The sequence below is a fragment of the Vulpes lagopus genome, chromosome 3, assembly GCF_018345385.1.
Source record: "Vulpes lagopus strain Blue_001 chromosome 3, ASM1834538v1, whole genome shotgun sequence".
NCBI lineage: Eukaryota > Metazoa > Chordata > Mammalia > Carnivora > Canidae > Vulpes > Vulpes lagopus.
In genome coordinates this window covers 16,661,551-16,685,983 of record NC_054826.1, presented here as the reverse complement: position 1 = coordinate 16,685,983, position 24,433 = coordinate 16,661,551, and the positions used below count along the sequence as shown (strand labels likewise).

At 33.8% G+C, this 24,433-nt stretch overlaps 1 protein-coding gene across 2 annotated transcripts in view; it reads right to left on the bottom strand.

Moving 5' to 3' along the window:
* NIPBL (NIPBL cohesin loading factor) overlaps window positions 1–24,433 on the bottom strand; it is a 201,016-nt gene that overhangs the window by 107,501 nt on the left and 69,082 nt on the right. For both annotated transcript variants that reach the window (XM_041750312.1, XM_041750311.1), the window contains exons 2-4: window positions 5,625–5,767; window positions 3,226–3,391; window positions 538–665 (exon numbers count right to left, since the gene is read on the bottom strand). In XM_041750312.1, the coding sequence (XP_041606246.1) occupies window positions 538–665; window positions 3,226–3,391; window positions 5,625–5,688 (358 nt within the window). In that variant the 5' untranslated portion in view covers window positions 5,689–5,767. The remainder of the gene's footprint in view (window positions 1–537; window positions 666–3,225; window positions 3,392–5,624; window positions 5,768–24,433) is intronic.

The following is a 24,433-nucleotide window of genomic DNA, read 5'->3' as shown; positions in this document are numbered from 1 at the left end:
TTATGGTATTTATTATAGATTTTTTTCCTTAATAATACAATAATACTTACAAGCCTACTTTTCTGTTGCTATGGCAACAGAAGTGTTAAACCAGTTACTATATAACTGAATGTAATCATCAGTACTAAAATTAATACTTGGTATAATTATTTATACAAGTACTACAAGTACTATATATTGAAAAGCTCTATATATTTTTATTATTTGATTAATGAAAATATTCCTTTCTTATCAATTCCATGATTTCCTAAAATAAAAAAGACTTCTAAAGCTCTTTGACTGAATAAACGAATACATTCTGAAATATTTAACAAAATACACTTCTAATTCTCAAGGAATTTAGTTACATATTAAACTGCAAGAATATTAACACCCATTTAGTTTCCTACTTTCTCTTGGCTGGATTCAAGGTATCAACACAGCATTCAGAGACTAGGCTACCTTATTAAAGGAGACACTTTAATTTAATTACATGCAAGCTCTGACAGGAGAGCCACAAAAAAATACAATAATATAAAATTCAATGAAAAATCTCACCACTTTGTACATATCTGTTCTGCATACTTTTCTCCCTGAAAACATTAGGACTCCTTGCCAGGACGGCCTGCAACAAGACTGGTATGTCACCTTCTGGATCATCACTGCCAAGGTTATCTTTCAATTCTCTGGAATTAAAAAAATAAGTATCAAAAATTAAAATAGTGATTGAGAATTCCCTATTCTATGTTTTAGTTAGATAGCAATTCACTAGTGAAATTCAGAAAAGACTGAGGTAGAAAATCAAGAACTTACAGCAAAAAAAAAAAAAAAAAAAAAAAATCACAAAAGATGTCTATCAATTTCACGGATTTCAAAGATGCTATTCCTGGAATATAGTTATCAAAATGACAGTGAAGAGTTCTTCTAAGGAAAACATTTTTCCTCATTTTATTTTAAACAGAGTGAGAGGGGACAAAAAGGCCCAAACATTATTTTATGGAACTATGAGTTTATTTAAGAATGTTCTCATTAGGGACACCTGGTGGTTCAGCAGTTGAGCATCTGCCTCCGGCTCAGGACGTGATCCCAGGATCTGGGATCGAGTCCCACATCAGGCTCCCTGCGAAGAGCCTGCTTCTCCTTCTGCCTATGTCTCTGCCTGTCTCTTTCTCTGTGTCACTCATGAACAAACAAATAAATCTTAAAAAAAAAAAAAAAAGAAAAGAATGTTCACATTAGTTTCAAAGTAGAAAACAGAATCTACTCTAAAGTATTCAAAATAATGGATGATATAATTATCAGAGATGATAATTATGCACAGAAGCTGATGTTTGGGTTTAGAATATATTTTCTCTCTTACATTTGAATATGAGTCTGCCTTTCTGAGAATGTTCTCTGAATGAAATAATGCTGCCACACTGGTTAAGACAAGACCCAGAGATTATGTAATTTTTCCATCTAATATTCTTTTCTCAAATAAAGACATCAGGTAGCAAAAAACCCCAAGCAAGTGGTTAAGCATAGTTGTAATTGTCAATATACTTGAAAGTAAGGAGCAAATTAAATTTTCAACGATGGAACATAAATGGTAAAATGAAATACACATAGTGTTTTCAACTTTACATTCTACATGTCTCTGTTCTGCTCATTAAACCTAATAAGAAAGATTTATAAAGATGGTGTCCAATGATAAATTTCAATATATCTCTAGGGCAATCTTAAAGCAGTTCTCCAAAAAAATAAATCATAAATGTATATGTGCTATTTATCTTTCTAAATATTTGGTGATAATTATTAAGTATGTATAGATATAAATAGTAATATAATATTTAGACACTTCAATTTCTGGAGTGACATTATTAGTATTAGATTTCCTTTTAATTTTTACCAATTATTTCTCAGTTTTTCCATCAACAACTCACATTAAATATATTACTGGAAGAGTCATCACTTCTCCATTATAATATGTTTTATTCTCATACCTCTAAATAATGAATCTTTAAATTAAAAACAAAAATTAGGGATCCCTGGGTGGCGCAGCGGTTTGGCGCCTGCCTTTGGCCCAGGGCGCGATCCTGGAGACCCGGGATCGAATCCCACATCGGGCTCCCGGTGCATGGAGCCTGCTTCTCCCTCTGCCTGTGTCTCTGCCTCTCTCTCTCTCTCTGTGACTATCATAAAAAAAAAAATAAATAAATAAAATAAAATAAAATAAAAAAAATAAAAAAAATAAAAACAAAAATTAGGGATGCCTAGGTGGCTCTGTTGGTTAAGCTCTTGATTCAGCTCAGGTCATCATCTCAGGGTTCTGGGACTGGGCCCTGTGTTCAACTCCATGCTCAGTGGGCAGTCTGTACCTCTCCTTCTGCCTCCACAAACCCCTGCTCACATATGCACTCTCTCTTTCAAATAAGTAAATAAAACTTAAAAAAAAAAGCAAAAATTAAAAAAGGAAGAATACATGAGTACCACTGTATAAATGAGATGTGAAGGGATAAGAGTGAGAGATTTAGCTTTTTTTTTTTTTTTTTTTTAAGATTTTAAAGTAATCTCTGTACCCAAGGGGCTCAAACTTACAACCCTGAGATCAAGAGTCACAAGCTCTATAACTGAGCCAGGCACTCCGAGAAACTGAACTTTTTATACATTTCCATGTTAAGATATTGTAAGTATGTACTAGTTTTGCAGTAAAAATTTTTTAAAGTATATTCATATGCAAAGATTTTATAAACAAGATATATAACTTATGTTTCTGTTATTTTAAAAAATCTACTGTGTGAAAATAAACACTTATGTTCAGATGGTATGATAAATCCTAAGGAAAATTACTCTCAATTTTGTAGTAGCCATCCATAGAGGCAGTCCTGGAGTTTTGGTTAACTTCCTTTGGAAAGCATGTGAGCCTATTCCAAATAAAGCTAGTAGTGTAGTCCCTAGTGTGTGGGAATTATATCCACTCTAGCAATACCAAGAGGGTGACAGCTTCTTGAGCAACTTTAGACCTCCCTGCCCCAGATCCACCTTGATGAATCCCAAAATTATTCAAAAAGAGTTGAAAAGATCTTCATATAGCTACATGGGTCAGAACTATCGTCTCAAAATAACAATAAATCTCATTGTAAGGCTCACTTGGATATTCATATATTTTAAAACTAAACTATGTATGTAAAATTTCTGAAATAAAGAATAAAACCAGGAATATTGACTCTCTTAGACCAAAATTTTTTACTTTTAAATTATACTTACATGTGATCTGTTGATACCTGGTTGAGGCTATGGACAAGCTGTGAAACCAAATTATCATCCCTACAGGCCAAAAGGCAGTTCACCTCTTCTGCTATTCGTGCATTAAAGAGAAGGCTCTTTGTAGTTGTAGCAGGTAAAGGGGATGGAAGAGGCAGCTGGTTCAGGACTATTTGGAATAAAATCAGATTATTAGAACTTGAGTGACTGTAAGAAGTCTTTTCACAATATTTGCTTATAAAAATTTGCTTACAAAAAAAATAAAAATAAAAATTTGCTTACAAATATTTTGGGATTAAAAAAAGTTACAAATATTAATGTGACAAATTATTAAAATGCATTCTACCTCTCCCCCAAAAGCCCCAATCAACTCTATAGAACCCTGAAACATCACTTGGGCAGTAACAGAGTTTATTCCTCTCTAAGAATAAAACTCAACTCCTTTATAGGCATGACTTTCCATATCTTAAATCTTTATTCATTTAATAAATGAGTAGCCAAAAAGGTAGGCTTAAAAAGTAACTTTTAAGAATTGAGAATACATTCATTAATCTCATTTATTTTTGCTTCTGAGATTTATCGGAATCACTAGTCCCATATAAATAAACCAAGTAATTATACCAAACTTTTCACCAGATAGACAAGTATTGTGTTTTTTAAAAGCTTAAGTATATATAAAAAATAAATAGATCACTTTAGCAGAAGGACATTTATAGAATAGGGATTCTGGGGATCCCTGAGTGGCGCAGCGGTTTGGCGCCTGCCTTTGGCCCAGGGCGCGATCCTGGAGACCCGGGATCGAATCCCACGTCAGGCTCCCGGTGCATGGAGCCTGCTTCTCCCTCTGCCTGTGTCTCTGCCTCTCTCTCTCCTTCTCTCTGTGTGTGTGACTATCATAAATAAATAAAATTTAAAAAAAAAAAAAAAAAAGAATAGGGATTCTGGAGGAAGCCAAATATCTAAGGAGTTATGCTTTCAGTTATAAATTCCTAAACCATTCTCTCCTCTCTTCATTCTACTCTAACAGCAAACAAAAGGACATAAATGTTTATATAGTAGTTTAAATTCAGCTATTTACTGTCTCTTCACATAATGGAAATCTATTCATTTGTCTAAAGTAAAAGATAAGAAAGTTAATTAAAGTATCTTTGTTTTTGGCTTAATTTCTAATCACCTATACAGTGTAATAGGCTGGTCAGCCCCAGTGGCTAATAACAGGTTTTTTATCAATAAAAATACAGAAAACAAATTATTACTTAATAAAGGGTTTATTGGGCAAACTCTTTATATAAGGTACAACTGAGCTAACAGGGAGGATAACCAAAAATAAATCCCTGGTAGTATATCTGATTTGGCACTCCTATATGAGTTTATGCTTTACCTATACCAAAATGACAATGAAAACAGACAGTTTCAGAAGTTTTCTTACCTGTGTTATCCTAACTCCACTAGCTACTTTCTTATCTCAGATTTTACAAACTAGCCATGTTAGTTTCCTAACCCCAAAGCTATCAGCTATTAACTATTTTACTTCCATTAAAACCAGTTGGAAATTAACAACAACAGGAAAATAATATCAAGGACTACTAAGCACAGATAAAAACACGTCTTAAAATTATTTTCTCATAGCTCCTTTACTATAAAGCCCCAAAGCTTGCATAATGTGATATCCTCATCTTCTACTCTTCTCTCTCCTATCCCTTTTTCCCTTTATTTCGTCAGATAGGATGACACTGGATTAACACTATAGGCTGTTTTTTGTATCATTACCCAGGGACTAAGGATTCAAGTTAGAGTTGGCTACCATAAAGTCCCTAAAAAACTGTGTTATACTAAGTAAATCTCAAAAGGATGACAAAGGTCTTTGAACTTAAATGACCAGAGTAAAAGGGGCTGCTGATATCTATGACAAACTCCCAACAGATTACTGAAGATGACATCCAAAATGAACATTGCTAAGAAATTAGATTAAGTTAAGCTATCAACCCTTCTTTAAAGGACAGTTTCAGTTACCATTTCTAGAAATGCTTTTTAAAAAGTCTATATTTGTCCCTATATGCGAATCCATGCTTCTTCAGTTTTAATTTTTACTTTAATGCTTTGTCTCATCTTTGGTCTTGACTACTGCATTAGTCCTTTTATTGTTTAAGACCTTTAAACAAGCAAATGCCATCATTTTCTAATGGTTCTAGGATCAAACAGAAATGATCCTATATTCATTGACTATATTAATTTTGTTACTTTACATGCATGACAATAAACCAAAGGAATAATGTTGTCATTCAAAATCTAGCATTTTAAATAATTTGTTATTTATGACAACTAATTTTTTTCTATAGTCTCTCTTAAAATCATTGTTAACACAGAATAGAAAATAAATTAGATAAATTAACCAAACTTACGGTCTGTGAGACTAGCAATCCCCGCAAGAGTAGTGATGGGGACATGGGGCATATCCCCATTCATCCTGAAGTTCTGGAATGGTGTTGCCTATAAAAGTACTTAGTTCAGGTGCCAGCTGTCATTACTTTCCATTTCCCAAACACTGCAATAAAAAAAACCAGACAATTATTTGTAAAAATATATCAAATATAATACTATTAGGGAAATGCCTATAAAAAATAAGATATTCTGCTTTTCTTGTTTGTCAACCTATGTAACAATAATAGCTACCATTCATATATATGTTATCATACATTAGATCCTGCAAAGTGCTTTGCATATATTGACTCATTTAGTTCTCACAACAACATTATAAGGTATGTACTATTATTTTCTGCATTTTACTGGTGAGGAAATTAATTAACAGGGAGCTTAAAGTAACATGTAGGGAAAGATTAGAACAAAAGCAACCTGGCTTAAGAAGCCTGTGTAACCAGTAGTCTATATTACTAAACTGAGATACTCAATTTTGACAAGCACTATGATTCTCCACATCATAAACCATTAAAGGTTTCAACTTACCTTGCTAGCTATGTCTTTTACTACTGTCCTACATAAACCATCCTCTTTAACCACACTGATCAGATTATCTTGAATCCACCTTGTATTTTCATATTTGTATTTATTTACCTATATATCCCCCTACCTGGGTAGCCCATCTATACTTTAGCCTTAATCCTATAATTCTTCAAGATTTAGGGCAAGTTCTTACTACACTTCATGAAACTTCAAATTCAGCTAAAAGCCTATCTTAATCTAACCTTCACTTATAGTTCAACATTCTTTTGTAAATAATTATATATTCCTTTGTGCCATTTTTTGAAACTTATCTTGTTTCATTCTTATATAATTAATGTTCATGTGCTTACCTTGTCTTCCCAATTACCACTCCATGTTCTTTGTATCAACCAATCACATAATTAATATACAACCACATAAAGGACAGAGAAATGTGTTAACATTTTGATGTTCCTATATAACCTAGTTGACTTAAATAGTCAGTTTTATTATGATGTAATTCTGTTTGTCTGTGTGTACATTCTGTAAAATTCCTGAACATGTTTTCCATTCTGTTCAATGTCCCCCAATTTTTCTCATCTTAATTTTAACATGTGGTTTTTGGAACCTTTATTTTTCCTTAAACAGTGTACTTACTGAAGAACCTTTTTTGGAGTATACAATACAACATTTTAATAAGGTGTACACTAATCCAAGATATGCTTTTATTAAATAACTTTATAAACTCATTAGTAAATAGAAGTCTACTGCATGTCAACTAAAACACAGTGCTACAACAGAAAACGGAATTATAATTTCCAGTTTAAACATCTTTCTTGAGGTTGTATCTGCTTATCAGTCACTGTTAAGAGAACCTCTAAGTTTTGAGTTGTAAACTTTAAAATAGTGAAATGATACAACACTAATAATTCCCCTTACAATAATTTTGCAAATAAGGTTTTTTTTTTTTTTTGTAATAGTATACAGGGGTGCCTAGGTGGCTCAGTAGGTTATGCATCTGACTTTTGGTTTTGGCTTAGGTCATGATCTCATGAATCTGCTTGAAAGGTTCTCTCCCTCTGCCCCTCACCTCACACATTCTTTTTCTCAAATAAATAAATAAATCTTAAAAAAAAAATAAAAGTAGAATTATACAGGTAGCTAAAATTAAGAATTTTCTTGGGACACCTGGGTGGCTCAGCGGTTGAGCATCTGTCTTAAGCTCAGGGCGTGATCCTGGGTCTGGAGATCGAGTCCCACATTGGGCTCGCTTCTTCCTCTTCCTAGGTCTCTGCCTCTCTGTGCCTCATGAACAAATAAACAAAATCTTAAAGAAATATATTTTCTTTTTCCTCAAGTTCATAAAACATGTATGCATGGTTTAACAGAATTATAAAGTAAACATCTATAGAACCACCATCTAAAAAGTTAGCACCTTAGTTCCTTCTATAGTTAACAACTACCTTGTCTTTTTGGTAATCATTTCTTTTTTTTTTTCTTACACTTATGTTCTTCATATGTACAAGAAATTCTTTTCTAGTAGCCAGCCAAGGATACAACTCTGCTTTACTCTAATGAATAATGACATAAAGTTTGCTAGTAGGAGCCCGCTGAAAGGAAATAGTACAGGAAATAGTATAAGAAAGATATAATACTGGCTACCTTACATTTGCCTTGTTATACTGGGGACTTCACTCTTTGAAGTTATTAATTTGGTTAACACTGAAGAAATTTAAGGAAGCAATGCAAATTTAGCGATTCTATCAAGCACTTAAAAGAAAAGAATTTAAAATGTGACAGAAATCACCAAAACGTGACAGATTTTTTCTAAATTTAGGCTAATAAAAAAGTTCCAGTTTATGCTTAGTAATTAATGGGAAAAAATAATTGCATGCAAATTATGTACAGAACAGCACAAAACATCTTGTTATTTTTGTATGACTACTGTAAATGTAAATTGCTCTACTCAAACAGATTAAGTAACAAGTGACCATGTTATTTAATTCAGAGGACAGGAACCAATAGAGAACAATCTGCAAGAGGGTTCCACTGTGGGCTAACTAACTTTACTCTGTTTTCCTAAATCCCAGGTAACATGTAAAGCAGATCCAACCCAGGCTAGAGTTTTTAGCCCCCAAAATGATTTAATTAGTTACCACATATGGATTAGGAGATTAATAAACTTAACCATAAGATCGTTGTGCTTTATAACATGTTATTACTGTGATGTCAACTGAAAACTGGAAGTAAGTGGGGAAAGAAAGGAAAGCAACAATGCTTTTTTGGTTTAAAGTACTTGAATGTACAGACTGAGTAGGTGACTACTGACAAATATATTTACACCTCACTGCTGAACTATGCAGATTTCATTGGAAGCCAAGCTTTTGAAGAACAGGAGAAGACTTTGGTAGAAATGGACTTACAATTTTAGCTAAAGTCACAGATGTTGATGAATATGAGTAATTTGTGGAAATGCTGCTGCCTATGTTGGAAAGTGATCAGAGTCCATCAAGAAAGAACATTCCTAGAATTCTAAAAAGGAATATGCAGAACTCTAACTAATTAGACATGACATTTCTGGCTCTGGATTGGGCAGTGTTGGGTCTACCTGGCTCTATAAAAGGATAGTATCAAAAATAAATAAAATAAAATAAAATAAAATAAAAAAATAATAAAATAATAAAATAAAATAAAATAAAATAAAATAAAATAAAATAAAATAAAATAAAATAAAATAAAATAAAATAAAATAGGGACACCTGGGTTGCTCAGCGGTTGAGCGTCTGCCTTTGGGTCAGGGCGTGATCCTGGAGGCCTAGGATCGAGTCCCACATCGGGCTTCGTGAATGGAGCCTGCTTCTCCCTCTGCCTGTGTCTCTGCCTCTCTCTCTTTCTCTGTGTCTCTCATGAATAAATAAAGAAAATCTTTAAAAAAATAATAAAATAAAATAAGAGTATACTATCTTTCATGAAACTGCTGAAACTGAAGCTGAAAATTATTATCCCGGGGGGAACAATGTGTTCAGAAGGAAACGGTAACCAAATGGGAAAGGAGATTATAATGAATGCTTTAGAACTGTCACTTAAGGCAGTACTTTAGTTAAAATTTATAAATGGTGATCAATTAGTGGATTGTAAAATAAAATCAATGAGTTGAGATCAACACTGAGAGAGACAGAAGGAACAGAAATGTAAGTTTACATTGCATACTGCCAGGTAAAATGTCTAATTGTGGGTCACCAAGGCAAAGCAGTGTCAAAGTTGCCAACTGAAAGAAATGGAAGAGGGAGCGGGAACATAGAAGCCCACCTAAGTGGTGATGAAAATGCAACAAAATAATGCATATAAATCACCTGACATACTACCTGGAGTGTAACAGAGATCCAGAAAATTAGCAGTAACACTGCTAACTAAAAAAATACACATCCGGGAAAACAGGAGAAACAAAGGTGAATTGGGAAAAGGAGGTCTTTTCAATAGTATAATAAATCCCTACTTTGGAAAGATATAAATTATTTGAAGTTCCAGTATATAATTCACCATAGTGTTACAAATATGTATAATCATTGTAGGAAGGGCAGCCCCGGTGGCACAGCGGTTTAGTGCCACCTGCAGCCCAGGGCGTGGTCCTGGAGACCCTGGATCGAGTCCCACATCAGGCTCTCTGCATGGAGCCTGCTTCTCCCTCTGCCTGTGTCTCTGCCTCTCTCTCTTTCTGTGTGTGTGTGTGTCCCTATGAATAAATAAATAAAATCTTAAAAAAAATCATCGTAGGCATACCCACCTACAATTACTTGATTGTAATCGATAAGGTAGCTGAAATAAATACTGGCAGTAAAAAGTGAGAAAAAAACCCCTAAATTTTGTAATACTAAGAACTAAGTCAAACACAAAAAAACTAAACAATTGATTTTAGAATGGCTTAGTTTAATTAAAATAATTCTAAATTAGTAGAAGATACTATGGTAAATTCTCATTTCAACCCATTGTAATGAATATGATGTAGACATCTAAGCACTTGACAAGATTTTTAAAGGCCCTGGTTCTTTGTTCATTTAATTTCACTTTAAAATTTATGGTTTCTTGATACAAACAAAAGAAACGCAAATGAAAAATTATTGGCAAAAGTTATAGTAATAATATTCAAATTGGGATGGATTTGGAATAAAAGGTGCTCTCATAATCTAACGGTAGATAAACTTTCCTGGACAGCCAGAGTGTACTCTATAAGCAAGAAATGTGTACCATCTTGTCTGTACAACAATTCTTCAGTAGTGAAAAACTGCTAGTAATGATAACATTTACTGACACCTATCTAATAAAAATTAAATAGGTAAATATACTCTTATTTAATCCTTATATGACACTGAGGTACTAATATTACAATTTTACTTAATGAGGAAAGTGATGTACGAAAAAATAAGTAATTTGCCTAAGGTCATACAGCTGAAGTCAAACTCAGGCTGATACATGGACATTTTACATAACAATTAAAATGTCCAACAATATTATTAAAGTTTAACAAGACTTATATAATAAATGATGCTCAATACACAAAAGATTACTATACACTAATTAAAAATCATGTTGTATAGTCAATAGAGATGTGAAGAAAGGAAATAGTCACACTGACTGGGTTTGAATCCAAGTCACACCATCTTTCTACAGTATTTAGTCCTTAATTATGGTGCAACAAATAATATTTATAATATTTATTTTGTAACATTGTGTCAGACACTATGCTAGGCAAACAAAGGGTAATGGTTGTAGTGGTTAACAAGATGGAAACAGTACCTACCCCTCAAAAATTGAGTTTGGCCACAGGCATGTTGTAAAGGGGATAATCATCCAGGGGAGGAGAGAAAGACTCACTGAATTAAAATCTGAACCAATTTTACTATGGGTACTCCATATATTTTAATCCTTCCACAATCTGCATCAACTTTAATTAAAAACAAAAATTCAAAAAAATAAAAATAAAAACAAAAATTCATGAAAAGATACACAACATATATAGCTAGCTGAAAATAATACCAATGTATGTACAGTTCAAGCCCCTATTTTAGCTTAAAACACATTCTTATGCAAATGACAGTCTAGGCATGAAAAACATTCTTTTTAAGAATATATTTTAATTTAAACCATTAACAGTGGTTAGGGGATGGGATGTATTCTGGGATTTTGGGGAATTCCCATTTTTGTAGTATTTGTATCTGTTCTACTTGAGCATTTTTAAAAACTATCAGAATATTACTTTTGTACTCAGAAAAACGAGGACATAAACATGTATAAAAATGGAAAACATTAAAATCAATCTTCTAATAACTGCCGCTAAATGTACACAGATGTCTCTGAGATATTTAAATAACCCTCTATGAAACCTATGTTAAGAATCTACTGTATGGAAAAAATAAAAAAAGAATCCATTGTGTGAAGGCACTTGCTAGGTGCTAAAGACTAACAGAACATGCAGGATGCATTCATAGACACTTTAGCCAGAGCATAAGCCTAGAAAGATGAACTGGAGCTTGCAAAGGGGTTTGTTTTGAAGTAGTGACTGTTTTTCTTATTTCACATACTCTTGATATAAGTGAACTTTAAACTTTCAAAAAGACTAATATAAGTGACTATAAGGAAGATGGAGTGGCACAGAGAGAGAGAATGGAGGCAGAAAGTTGTTGAATACTGCAGTACCGACATGTAATAATGGTCTGATTTTGGACTTATTCAGATTAAAATGCTAGTATAATATCTAGTTGGAGATGTCTAAAGTAGAAAGCTGGAAACTCCACAACTAACAAAAGCAGTCAGAATTACAGCTGTAGTTATGAAAATGATCCACAGAGGACTGATAACATCCAAACTGTAATAACAGGAGATAGGCAAGAGACAAGGTAACATTGTGGGTGGAGATTTTTTTTTTAGCACTTATGTGTGAGACATATATCTTTCCTTAATCATTACCAAAGTCAGAGGGTTGTGAAGATTATCTCTATCTCACAGATGCAAAAATGAAGGCTCAGAACCTAAACGTTTGCTTTGTCTGTGGTTTTACAGACAGCACAGAATAGAGCTGGGATTTGAACTCAGATGTTTCTAACCAAACCTTATATTCTCATACATATCCGATGGACATAAAACCGGGAAACATCTACACTGTTATGACAGAAAGATAAACCAATAAAAGGTAAGGAAATTGTTCCTCAGAGAAACTAAATGTGTATTCAAGGTCTCATAGCTAGTAATTGACCGAGTCAAGACTAGAATACAAATGTTTGGATTTCTAGTTCAGTATTCTTTACACTATGTTGTCACCTTTCAGGATTATAACATTTTGAACAAACTGAAATTCTACACAAGTAGAATATTTAGCTAATTAACATCTTTCTTCCTCACCAATGTTATTATATTATTTCTGAGTGGTGAGGGAAGGAGGGTTTAAAACCAGTATATTTTTATTGTCTCAGTTTATATTATGTTGAACAGTATAAGCTGCCTCAAATTCTTTTGGGAAAGAAGTGGAATATAAATCCTAAATAGCCAGATAAGTAAATAAATACATCTAAGTTGTACTACTCACTATTTTAAACAGGTAACAATGACTCTCTTGAGAGTGGCACCTCTTTAGCAGAATCCTTTCACTTTAGTTAAGCTACCTGCCTAAAATGTACTGAAGAATAAATACTTCACATTCTGTTTAAGATACTTCCAAAAGATGTTCCTCAAATCCTAGCTCAAAAACAGTTCCCAATCAGCCACACTGTGAAAATACTCACTTCTTTAAGACATTTCTATTTTTCTAGAGTTCTAAGTTATTTCCATTAAATAACAGAAACACAAAATAAAAGCAATAGATAGATAGATAGACAGACAGACAGACAGACAGGCAACACAGCTCTTTAATGTACTCTTTGGATACATGCTTTGCTTCTGGAACCCTGAGCTTCCTGCAGCCACCATGCTGAATATCAATAAATGTGTGTTATTCCTGTGTGTATTCTAGTAATGAAACTATATCATAATGTATATAATATGTAATAAAAGATATAGTTACACTATTAAGTACTATTAGAAAAATCACAAATCAGGCTGAAATTTAAGGGTGTCTCAAAAATCACTTTAAAGAGAATGTGTATGTTCACTGAGAAGTATAATAATTAGTAAAACTTTATGTATTTCTATAATCAGTCTTCTTCCTTGTTCTTATCAATTTGTTTCACATGCATTTTTATATAAACCAACTGTAACAAAAGCTCATAGAACTTTAAAAGGTCCCAGATGATTATTAGAGTTAAATTGACTAGCAGAGGCCTGCTGAGTAGTTATACTATGTCTAATCTTAACAAAATATGCAAAAATACAAACTGCATCAGGAAAAAATAGTCCTAGTCCTGGAATTAATATTTTTTTTCTTTTTTTACAGAGAAGCCATGGAGAAAATTTCCAGTGCTGCTATGAATTATTTGAGTTACTAATCCATATCTCCACACCAAATATTTTACTTCTCACTTTCTGTTCCACTGCAAAAGAAATGGTCAATCTTAAACCCTTAAATAAAGGTTGAGACTGTGCTTATACCATGAGAATATTTTCTATATTAAGGTATTAGAAATGAAAGTTCAAACAATAGAGATTTTATTTCCTTCTAAGTGAGGTTTAGGACTATGCCATTAAGATGTAGGTCTCAACTTCTGGCCATAACGCATTTGATGATACATGATTGATTTAATCTGAAATAAAAGACAAAATGCTTTTATGTGAAATCACCAAATGGGCCACAAGAGGGCACACTTTCAACTACTATAAAAGTTTTAAATTCACTTGCTTTTAGAAATAAAGATCGCTTATCTATTTTTCTAATTTTATTTTTTTAAAGATTTATTTATTTATTCATGAGAGACACAGACTGAGAGAGACACAGAGAGAGAAGCAGAGACATAGGCAGAGTTCTGAGAAGCAGGCTCCTCGCAGGGAGCCAGATACAGGACTCAATCCCCCATCCTGGGATCACGAACTGAGCTGAAAGCAGGCGCCCAACCCCTGAGCCACCCAGGCATCCCATATTTTTCCAATTTTAATTCTAGTACAGTTAACATATAGTGTTATATTAGTATAGTGCTTCAACAATTCCATACATTATTCAGTACTCACCAAGATAAGTGTACTCTTAACCCCTTTCACCTATTTCACCCATTCCCCTACCCATCTCCCCTCTGGTAGCCATCAGTTTGTTCTCTATAGTTAAGTCTTTTTGTTTTTGTTGTTTGTGTCTCTCTCTCTCTCTCTCTTTTTTTTTTTTTTGTTCATTTGTTTCTTAAGTTCTACATATGAGTGAGATCATATGATATTTCTCTTTCTCTGGGCTTAGCATGATACTCTTTAGATACATTCATGCTATTGCAAATAGCAAGATTTCATTCTTTCTTATGGCTGAATAGTATTTCATTGTACACACAAACACCACTTTTCTTTATCCATTTATCTATCGTTGGACACTTGGGCTGCTTCCATAATTTGGCTACTGTAAGTAATGTAGCAATAAACAAAGGGCACAGGGGTGCATATATCTTTTTGAATTAGTATTTTAATATTTTTTGGATAAATACCCAGTATTGGAATTACTGGATCATATACTACTTTTTTTTTAATATAAAGTTCACATTTTTTTTTTTACTAAGTCCATCAAAGATTGGCCAGATTCTCCTGAATTGATTATTCAATACCATTAGAAAGCTGTAGATTCCAAGGTTTGCAATTTTTTTTTTAAACGCACACAAGAAAACTTTTTGGGGGGATAAATATAAAATATAAGAAATCCCTCCTTGCACCGAGACTTCTATATTAACGTTAAATTATAAAAGTATGTAATAGTCTTATCAGTCATTTTGGTTCTGTTAGCTATTTGAATTTGGCTTCCTTAAAAATCTTTTCAAGAAACTCTGGCTTTTTTTTTTTTTTTTTAATCTCATTAAGTGACATAGTCCCTAGGAATAACGAATTCTTCAATACAACTTAGGAGGAAACCAAATGGAGTATGTTTTATACTTTAGGAAATTTCTCTAATTCAACAGATCATTACTTAGAATACCTGAAAGAATAATTAAGAAAGAGCAGAGGAAGATATGCAAAAAAATCATTATCACTTCTGCATTATCTGCATTATTGATCCCTTCTCTGTCCTAATTCATTCAAAGATAATCATTCCAGCAGTTCTCTTCTCTCATTCATCATCAATTTTCCCTCTTATTGGATCATTCCAATCAGCATGTAAACATTGATATGCTGTTAAGTTCCCCTACTCTTACACACAAAAACACCCCAAACCCCTTATATTGGACCCCAGGGTCCCTTCAACTGCTTAATTTTTCTGTTCCTTTTTACAGAAAAATTACTTCGGTTGTCTATACTCATCTCTAATTTTCCTTCATTCTATTGAAATTATATGTGCTTTTATTCTCATCAATCCACCAGGTGTCTTGTCACAGTTAATAAGAGCATCTACATTTCTAAATAAATGGACAGCCTCCTTTGACCTACCATTCAACAGAGTTGATCATTCTCCTGTTTGAACAATTCTTTTGTTTTCCAACAAATCCTCCTAGTTTTTCCTCATACTAGGTGGCCACCCTTAAATTTTGTATTGGTCCCTTTTCATCCTCCTGTTCTTACTTTGTTTTTGTTTATTTTTAAAATTTTATTTATTTATGATAGTCACACACACACAGAGAGAGGCAGAGACACAGGCAGAGGGAGAAGCAGGCTCCATGCACCGGGAGCCCGATGTGGGATTCAATCCCAGGTCTCCAGGATCGTGTCCCGGGCCAAAGGCAGGCGCTAAACCGCTGCGCCACCCAGGGATCCCACTTTGTTTTTAATCTCAATCAATCTCATGATTTTAAAATAACACCTGTGTACTGATGACTCCCAAATTTATTTCTCCTATTCTGACTTCTCCCCTGTATACTAGACTCATATACCCAATTGCCAAATCAACATCTCTGCTTTAATGTCCAGTAATTATAGGTCTAGAGCACAGGCTGAAAATCTTTACTTTTAAGAATATGAATTATATGTATTAGATAAAAGTTCTTTATTAGGTATATATTTTGCAAATGTATTATCCCAGTTGTTTGCTTGTCTTTTCATTCTCCTAATAAATTCTGATGATGTCCAACGTATCAATTTGTTCTTTACGGGTTTGGGGGTAGGGAGGTGGTGATGATATATGACTGAAAAGGAGTATGTAGAAATTTCCTGGTGTGATGAAAATGTTTGTCTTGTTTTGTTTAAGAGAGAGAGAGAGTATGTGTGTGTACATTCACGTACAAGCAGGTGGGGAAGGGGCAGAAGAGGGAAAGAATCTTAAACAGGCTCCATGGCCAGCACAGAGCCCAACCTAGACTCCATCTCATGACACTGAGATTATGACCTCAGCAGAAATCAAGAGTTGGACGCTTAACTGACTGAGCCACCCACAGATCCCAAAATGTTCCGTATCACGAAAAGATACTGGTTATTTGAGTGTCCTCATTTGTGAAAATTGTAAAGCTTTCTGTTTTTCAGTATATATAAATATTACCAAGTTCCAGAAAACTGTAAAAGTAATAATGATAACTGAGCAGTGGTTGGAGAATGGGAAGAAGTACAGATGAAATCCAAATGTTTATTAAGCTGAGTAATGGGTATTGGGCATTTATTATACTCTTCTATTTATTTAGCATGTACTTAAGTTTTCTATAATAAACTTTTTTTTAAAAAATAAGGGAACTTTTTTTTGTTAGATGCAAATATCATTTTCTGCAAATCTATTACCGCCAAACAATGTGCTATAGACTAAATATATGTATTCCCCCACAATTGTTATGTTGAAACCTACTCCCCAGTGTGAAGGTATCTGGAAGTGAGGCGTCTGAGAGGTGATTAGGTTATGAAGGTGGAGCCCTCATGAAGGTAATGCCCTCATAAAGGAGACTCCAAAGGGCTCACTTGCCCCTTCTGCCATATACAGACACAGCAAAAATACAGTTTATGAACCAGGAAGTGTGCTCTCAGAAGATATCGATCTGCAAGCACCTTGATTTTGGACATCCCAGTTTCTAGCACTGTGAGAAATAAATTTCTGTTGATTATAAGCCACCCAGTCTATAGTATTGTTATCAAAGCTTGAATGGACTAAGACACTATATTCCCTTCAGGCTATATTTCTGTAATTGATTTTAAAAACCCACAAAAGAATCCAAGACCCAAACATAACCATTAAATAATATGATTAATGAATGTGGAAAGATATTGGGGTGGCTCTTCAGGGAAGACAGACTTTTCAGAAGTCAATTTAAATAATTAACAGCTCCCTACTAAGGAGTTACATTTCAAAACTATTTTAAATAGTTCAATTTACAGGGAAAGGTACTAAACAGAAGTGATTTCTAATTCACATTATCTATAGTAATCTTTTTCACGACTTCCTTTGGACCCCTTTACTATTTTATAGGATATAAATATATAAATTCAGAATGTGTAGTTTTCTAAATTTGTAAGCTCATGTTCAATGAACTAATCATAAAATGCAGGTTTTCATAACATCAGAAGCCATATTTTTTATATAAATGGAAAAAAACAGTTCTTTAAATTCTGCTACTACATGTCAATCTTTCATTAGGATAAGTGGATTTTAAATTTTTAAAAAAAGTTTTATTTACTTATTTTACAAAGGGGGGTGGGTACAATTGGTTAAACTTTAGACTCTTGGTTTTGGCTCAGGTCAAGATCGCAGGATGGTGAGATTGAGCCTCACATCAGGCTCTGAGCTTGGCGCAGAGTCTGCTTGAGATTTTCTTCTCTCCCTCCCTCTGTCCTTTCAGCCCATGCTCACTCAAATGAATGAAAGAATGAGAGAGAGGAAGAATGTACATGAGTGGGGGCGGGGGAGGGGGAGTTCCACCAACTGAGCCACCTAGGCACCTCTGGATTTAAAAATTTTAAGGGAGGTTTTTAATTTATTTAATAATCACAGTTATACAAAAGTAAACTTTCTATGAAACTCAGAATACTAAAAAGAAAACAATAGCAAATACATTCTGAGAAGGTTAACAGAAATGCAGAATTAAGTGACTATATATGCTATAGTATCATCTCTAACATAAAGATGTCAAACAGCAAAAGCAGTTGAACTCTTTAATTAAGTTCTTAGGATATCTTAATATCTTAGGATATCAACTAGATAGTGATTTCCTCAGACCAGAATATATATGATAGTGATTGTACCTAAGATTAAGAAGAGAAACCTTATCTCATGTTACAGGGGATTTCTATTGCTGTTTAAGAAATCTAAGTAAAACTGGGAGGGGGTGTACAGAAAAGAGGGATATAAAAAGATAGGCTTCTCAAATAATGTTTTAACACAATTAACTAAAAACAAAACAAAACAAAAACACAATTAACTATTACACATAAACTCAAAAGCAAACTAAACTTAAACTAGAAATAAAACACTTTCAAATTTGATAAGAATCCTTGAATTGCCAGAACTTGAGGAAGTAGTTCAGCTTCTCTTTACCAGTGCTTATCACTGGGTGATGAAATTTATAAGTGATTAATTTCCTTTTTCTTGCTTATCTGATTTCTTATTTTTTCAAAGAAAGTGATACTTTATGCATTTGCAATCATTCACTTAGCACCTAACACCAAGAACAGGACCTGACAGATAGTGGGTACTATGTACACAGTGGTAAAAAATCAGATATAGTTAATATCTTCATGGAGTTTAAAGAGTCCAGTAGGAGTGATATTATGAATAATCACCATGTAACATATAATTACATACTATGATATATTCCACAACAGTAATAGCAATAATAATACTTAGCCTCAACTATATGCTTGGAACTGTTCTAAAGAATTCACATATTTAATTTCATATTAATTTATATTGAGTTCATTAAGTCATATTTATTTTAGTTCATTTAATACTTATCCTATTAAAGAGACACTACTATTTTTTTTAATTAATTTTTATTGGTGTTCAATTTACCAACATACAGAAAAACACCCAGTGCTCATCCCGTCAAGTGTCCACCTCAGTGCCCGTCACCCATTCCCCTCCAACAACCGCCCTCCTCCCCTTCCACCACCCCTAGTTCGTTTCCCCGAGTTAGGTGTCTTTATGTTCTGTCTCCCTTCCTGATATTTCCCAACATTTCTTTTCCCTTCCTTTATATTCCCTTTCACTATTATTCATATTCCCCAAATGAATGAGAACATACACTGTTTGTCCTTCTCTGATTGACTTATTTCACTCAGCATAATACCCTCCAGTTCCATCCACGTTGAAGCAAATGGTGGGTATTTGAGACACTACTATTACCTTCATTTTAAGATACAAAACTGAGGCATATAAAAGTTAAGTAACTTGCCAGAGGTCTGACTCCAGAGTTTCTGCTCTTAACATTCCAGAGTCCATGATTTTTCTAAATGAAAAGGACAGGGCACTTTGAAAGAAAAAAAGACAGTAACCAACTTTATGTTGGAGGTGCAGGCAGTCACAGAATGTCCCATTAAGGAAATCTCATGAGTAAGAGGCAAAAAGGGAAAAAGATTTGGGGACAGGGAATGATTAGTATGTTTTAGTCTCTAAAGAATGACAAAACCTAAGACAAAGGAAAAGATTATGTGGCTGGTACTTAATAATGGACTGCCAAGGGGCTTTCGATTTCTTGTCATACCATTTAAAAAAAAGTAATCTATTAGCCACTGATATATATATCTTAACTCCTGAACATGGCAACTATAGTTGCTTAATTTTGAATCTATTTCTCCTTTTTCACACAGCCTATATATACTTCTTAAAAATATTAAATTTAAAATCACTACTTTTGCATTATTAGTCATACCTTTAAAATACTAGAAGAAACAATGGTTTGTCACAAAGTATGAAAATAATTGCTTCAGAATAAACTTTAAAGGATAAACCTAAGTGCTAAGTAAGAAAAGAAATTAAGCTCATGGGTATATGTGGAATGAAAACTTAATGTTCATGCAAAAACTTGCACCTGGATAAGAGCATTCTCTATAATAGCCCAAAACTGGAAAACAATTCAGATGTCTTTCAATGCATGAATGGTCAAGCAAACTGTGGTAGATCTACACTATAGAATACCACTCAATAAAAAAAAGAGAGAAAGTATTGATACATAAAACCTGGAAGGATCTCAATGAAATTTTATATTGAGTGGAAAATGCCAATCTCAACTACATGATTTCATTTATGTAACATTCTAGAAATACCAAAATTATAGAAATAAAGAACAGATCAGTGGTTGCCAACAAATAGAGATGAGAGTGCATATATGTGGCTATGAATTGATAGTACAAAGGAGTAGTGCTTATAATGATCAAACAATTCTATATGCCCAGCATGGTAGTGGATACATGCAACAACATGTATGATAAAACTACAGAACCACACAAAGTGTGTAGTTGGCTTAATCCAAATGAATAAATGCCTGGATTGCACAAATGTCAGTTCCTGATTTTGAAACTGTACTAGAGTCATTCATATAGCATGTTACTATTGGGGAAGGCTGAGTTAAGGGTGCACTACATATCTCTATACTTTTTGTTTTGCAACTCTTATGGATCTACAATTATGACACAATAAAAAATTACTTAAAAAAGCAATTAGAGTCTGTGTGTTCTATATAGTATCTAGTTCATTCACATTACTGACTTTTATTATTGAACCAAGTTAAAACAAAGTTGATTTAGAAACTACAGAACAATTTGTAGGCAGAATATTTTTTCTTAAATTTTTATTTTTAAAAACTTTTAAAAGTTGTTTAAAATTTTTGTCTGAAGGTTTTATATTTTTTGGGTTGGGGAGATAACTTTAATTTTGATATAATTTCAAACTTACAAAAAATTACATAAAACTCACATACAAGAAGCTGCCATAACTTTCACCCACATTCACCAATTGTTTGTATTTTTACCTCATCTGCTTTAACATTCACAATCTTTTTCCTTGTCCCACTGTGTGTGTGTGTGTGTGTCCCTGAACTATGTGAGAGCAAGCCAAAGATATGGTCCATTCTTCTAAATACTTTAGTATGTACTTCCTAAGAACAAAAACATTCTCTTAGGTAAACTACATTATAATGAACAAAATCGGGAAATTTAACTTTTGTAAAATCTAACTATCTAATCTAATAATAAATAGATGTAATCTAAATAAATAATCTTAAAATATCTAAAATTTTAAATAATCTAAAATATCTAATCCACAGTTTCTATTTTATCAATTGTCCCAATAATCTCCTTTTATAGCTATTTTTTTTCTTGGTTCAGGAACCAATCCAGGGTCACATATATATTGCATTCAATTTTCATGTCTTCTAAGTCTTCCTGAATCTAGAATACTTCTTTGGACTTTTTTTTTATTGACCTTGATATCTTTTAAAAGTATGGGCAAAGTGTTTTGTAGAATCCATCAACTTGGTTTTATGTGATGTTATTATTTAGATTCAGGTGATGCATTTTTGGAAGGAATATCAAAAAGGTGGATTTTATGTACTTCTTAGTGCATTACATAAGGACACATCTGATATCAGTTTTTTCCTACTATTGGTGATGTTAACTATAATCACTTAAGGTGGCATGGGCCATGTTCTCCACTGTGAAGTTATCCTTTGTAATTAGTTAATAAGGAATTTGTGGAAAGATATTTTGAGACTATATAAACACCTGATTATTTATTTATTTATTTATTTGAGAAAGAGAGGGAGAAAGCAAGTGCAAGTGGAGGATAGAGGGAGAACCAGACTTCCGGCTGAGCAGAGAGCCCAATGTGGGGCTTGATTCCTGGACTCTGAGATAATGACCTGAGCCGAAGGCAGACTCTTTAAGTGACTGAGCCACCCAGGTGCCCCTAAACATGATTCTAAACAAACTTTTACTCTCGAATTTTAACACATTAATGATTTTCTATCAATCTGTTATATTTATTAATTAGTATTCTATTGTAATAGAGCACTTTCCTTCTCATTCATTCATTCCTATCAGTATAGACTTGGGGTTTTTTTATTCAATGGGTTACAATCCTTTATTATCATCATTTACTTTGATGCTCAAACTGTCCCAGATTTGGACAGTAGCAGCTCCTTCAAGCTGATTTCTGTGTCCTTCCGTTACATCCTATCATCCTATAAGCAATTCTTTACTTTCAAGGCAGTAAGATGTTCCAATCTCATCTCATACTTTTCCTACTTCAGTAGTGGAAATCAGCCCTTTCTTCAGGGAGGAGCTCTGGTTCTATTTAGTGGAGAATAATATTTAGATATAGCGCCAATTTTAGATATTATTATATCTTTTTAAGATATTATATCTAATAATATTTAGATATAGTGCAATTTCTGCTACTGGTATTTCACTGTAGGCTAAGTTTTATTTCAAAAAGGAAATAAAGTTAAATGATAATGAAGCTAGGGCATTAAATGAAAAGTAGAGAATCAAGAGAAAATAAGTGTGTGAAAGTGTGGGTCTCAAAATAATACAAAATGTGAACAGCAATGTATTAAGTTCCAGAATCACACAATCTTATATTTGAAAATTATCTTAGGGATAATAGAGCTAAACTGTCTTACTTTACAAACAAGAAAACCAAGACCTAGAGATGTTAGGTATCTTGACTGAGGACACAGAAGCAATTATTAGCTAAAGTCAGCAAAGTCTCAATTCTACGTTTATCAAGTTCTGCTCTTACACTATTTATTAAAAAATATCTATTGAGTGCCTACAATGTGCCACTGTTGTGTCTAGAGATACAGTAGTGAACAAAAAAGACAATAATCTCTCTGTCCTCACAGAACCTAGATCATAATATGGAAAACTAGATCAATTGCTTCATTTCATCTGTCTTTAGGGAAATGCAAATTACAACCACAATGAGATACAACTACATTAAAATTAAAAAGACTAATCATTTCAACTGTTCGAAAGGGAGCACAGTAAACAACAGGAACTCTGATACAATGCTGGTGGGAGTATACAAAACTGGTATAATTGCTTTGGGTAACTGACATTACCTATCTATCCTAGGTACATATACCCAACAGAAATTCAGTTACTTAAAACAATAGTCTCTCAACCTCCCCCTAGAACCAGGGGGCCAGGAAACATGCTGGTCTCTTGGAGATCCAGAGGCACAAAAGTGCAAGCCCAATCCCCCAAGTGCTTTTCAAGCCTTTGGTCCCATCATATCAACTAATTCTAATGGTCAAAGCAAGTCCTAGAGCCAAATACAAAGTCCAGGGGTAAGGAAACAGTCTCTGCCTTTTTAAAAAGGAATGGGAAGAACTACACAGTCACATGGGAAATAACCTGGATACATGGAGGGGCAAAAAAACGTAGGGTTATTAATGCAGTCTATCACTCCCACTTAATCCAAGGTTTCCAGAGAGATAGGAACTGGTGGTTTAACAAGCCCTCCAGGTGATTCTGATGCATGCTAAAGTTTGAAAATGACTGGGCTCCACAGACTGCTGGGCCTCACCCCCAGAGTTTCTAATTCAGTAGGTCTTGAGTAATACCCAAGGATTTGACATTTCTAACAATTTTCTGAGATGATGCAAATACTACTGATCCAGGGATCACACTGACAAATACTGGGTTAGGAAACAGGGAAAGCCTTCTGAGGAAAGTATCTCCTATAATGAATTTTGAAAGTTTGGCAGGAATTGTCAGATAAAGAGGAGTAGTATGGGTGTTCTGGGCAGAGGGAAAAGCAGGTACAAAGGTAGAAAGGTGTAAAAATGCATGACAGGTTTTGAGAAATTTCTTATTCAGCATGAATGTAATGAAAGGTGTGGACATTGAGATTAAATAGGCAGAAGTCAGATCATGAAAAAGCCTTAAGTGTTAAAAAAAAAAAAGCCTTAAGTGTTAAGGAGTTCAAATGTGACTGATTGCTGTAGACAACCATGGAAGGATTTTATCTTGAGAAAGTGATACAAATGGATCCTGTAGCAGTGGAGGTAGGTAGGAAGAACTGCAGTAGGAAATACATCAATGAAGCAATGAGACCCGTAAACCAAGACAGGGCAAGGTAACAGCAAGAAAGAGATACACAGGAATAAAAGAAAGAAACCAGGTGACAACTTGGATGTGGAGGGTAGGTGAGACAAAAGCGTCCAGGATGACTTTCAGATTCTGGCTTGGGCAACTAAAGGTGTAATACACACATACACATACATTATTAACCATATAAATCAAAGCTTGT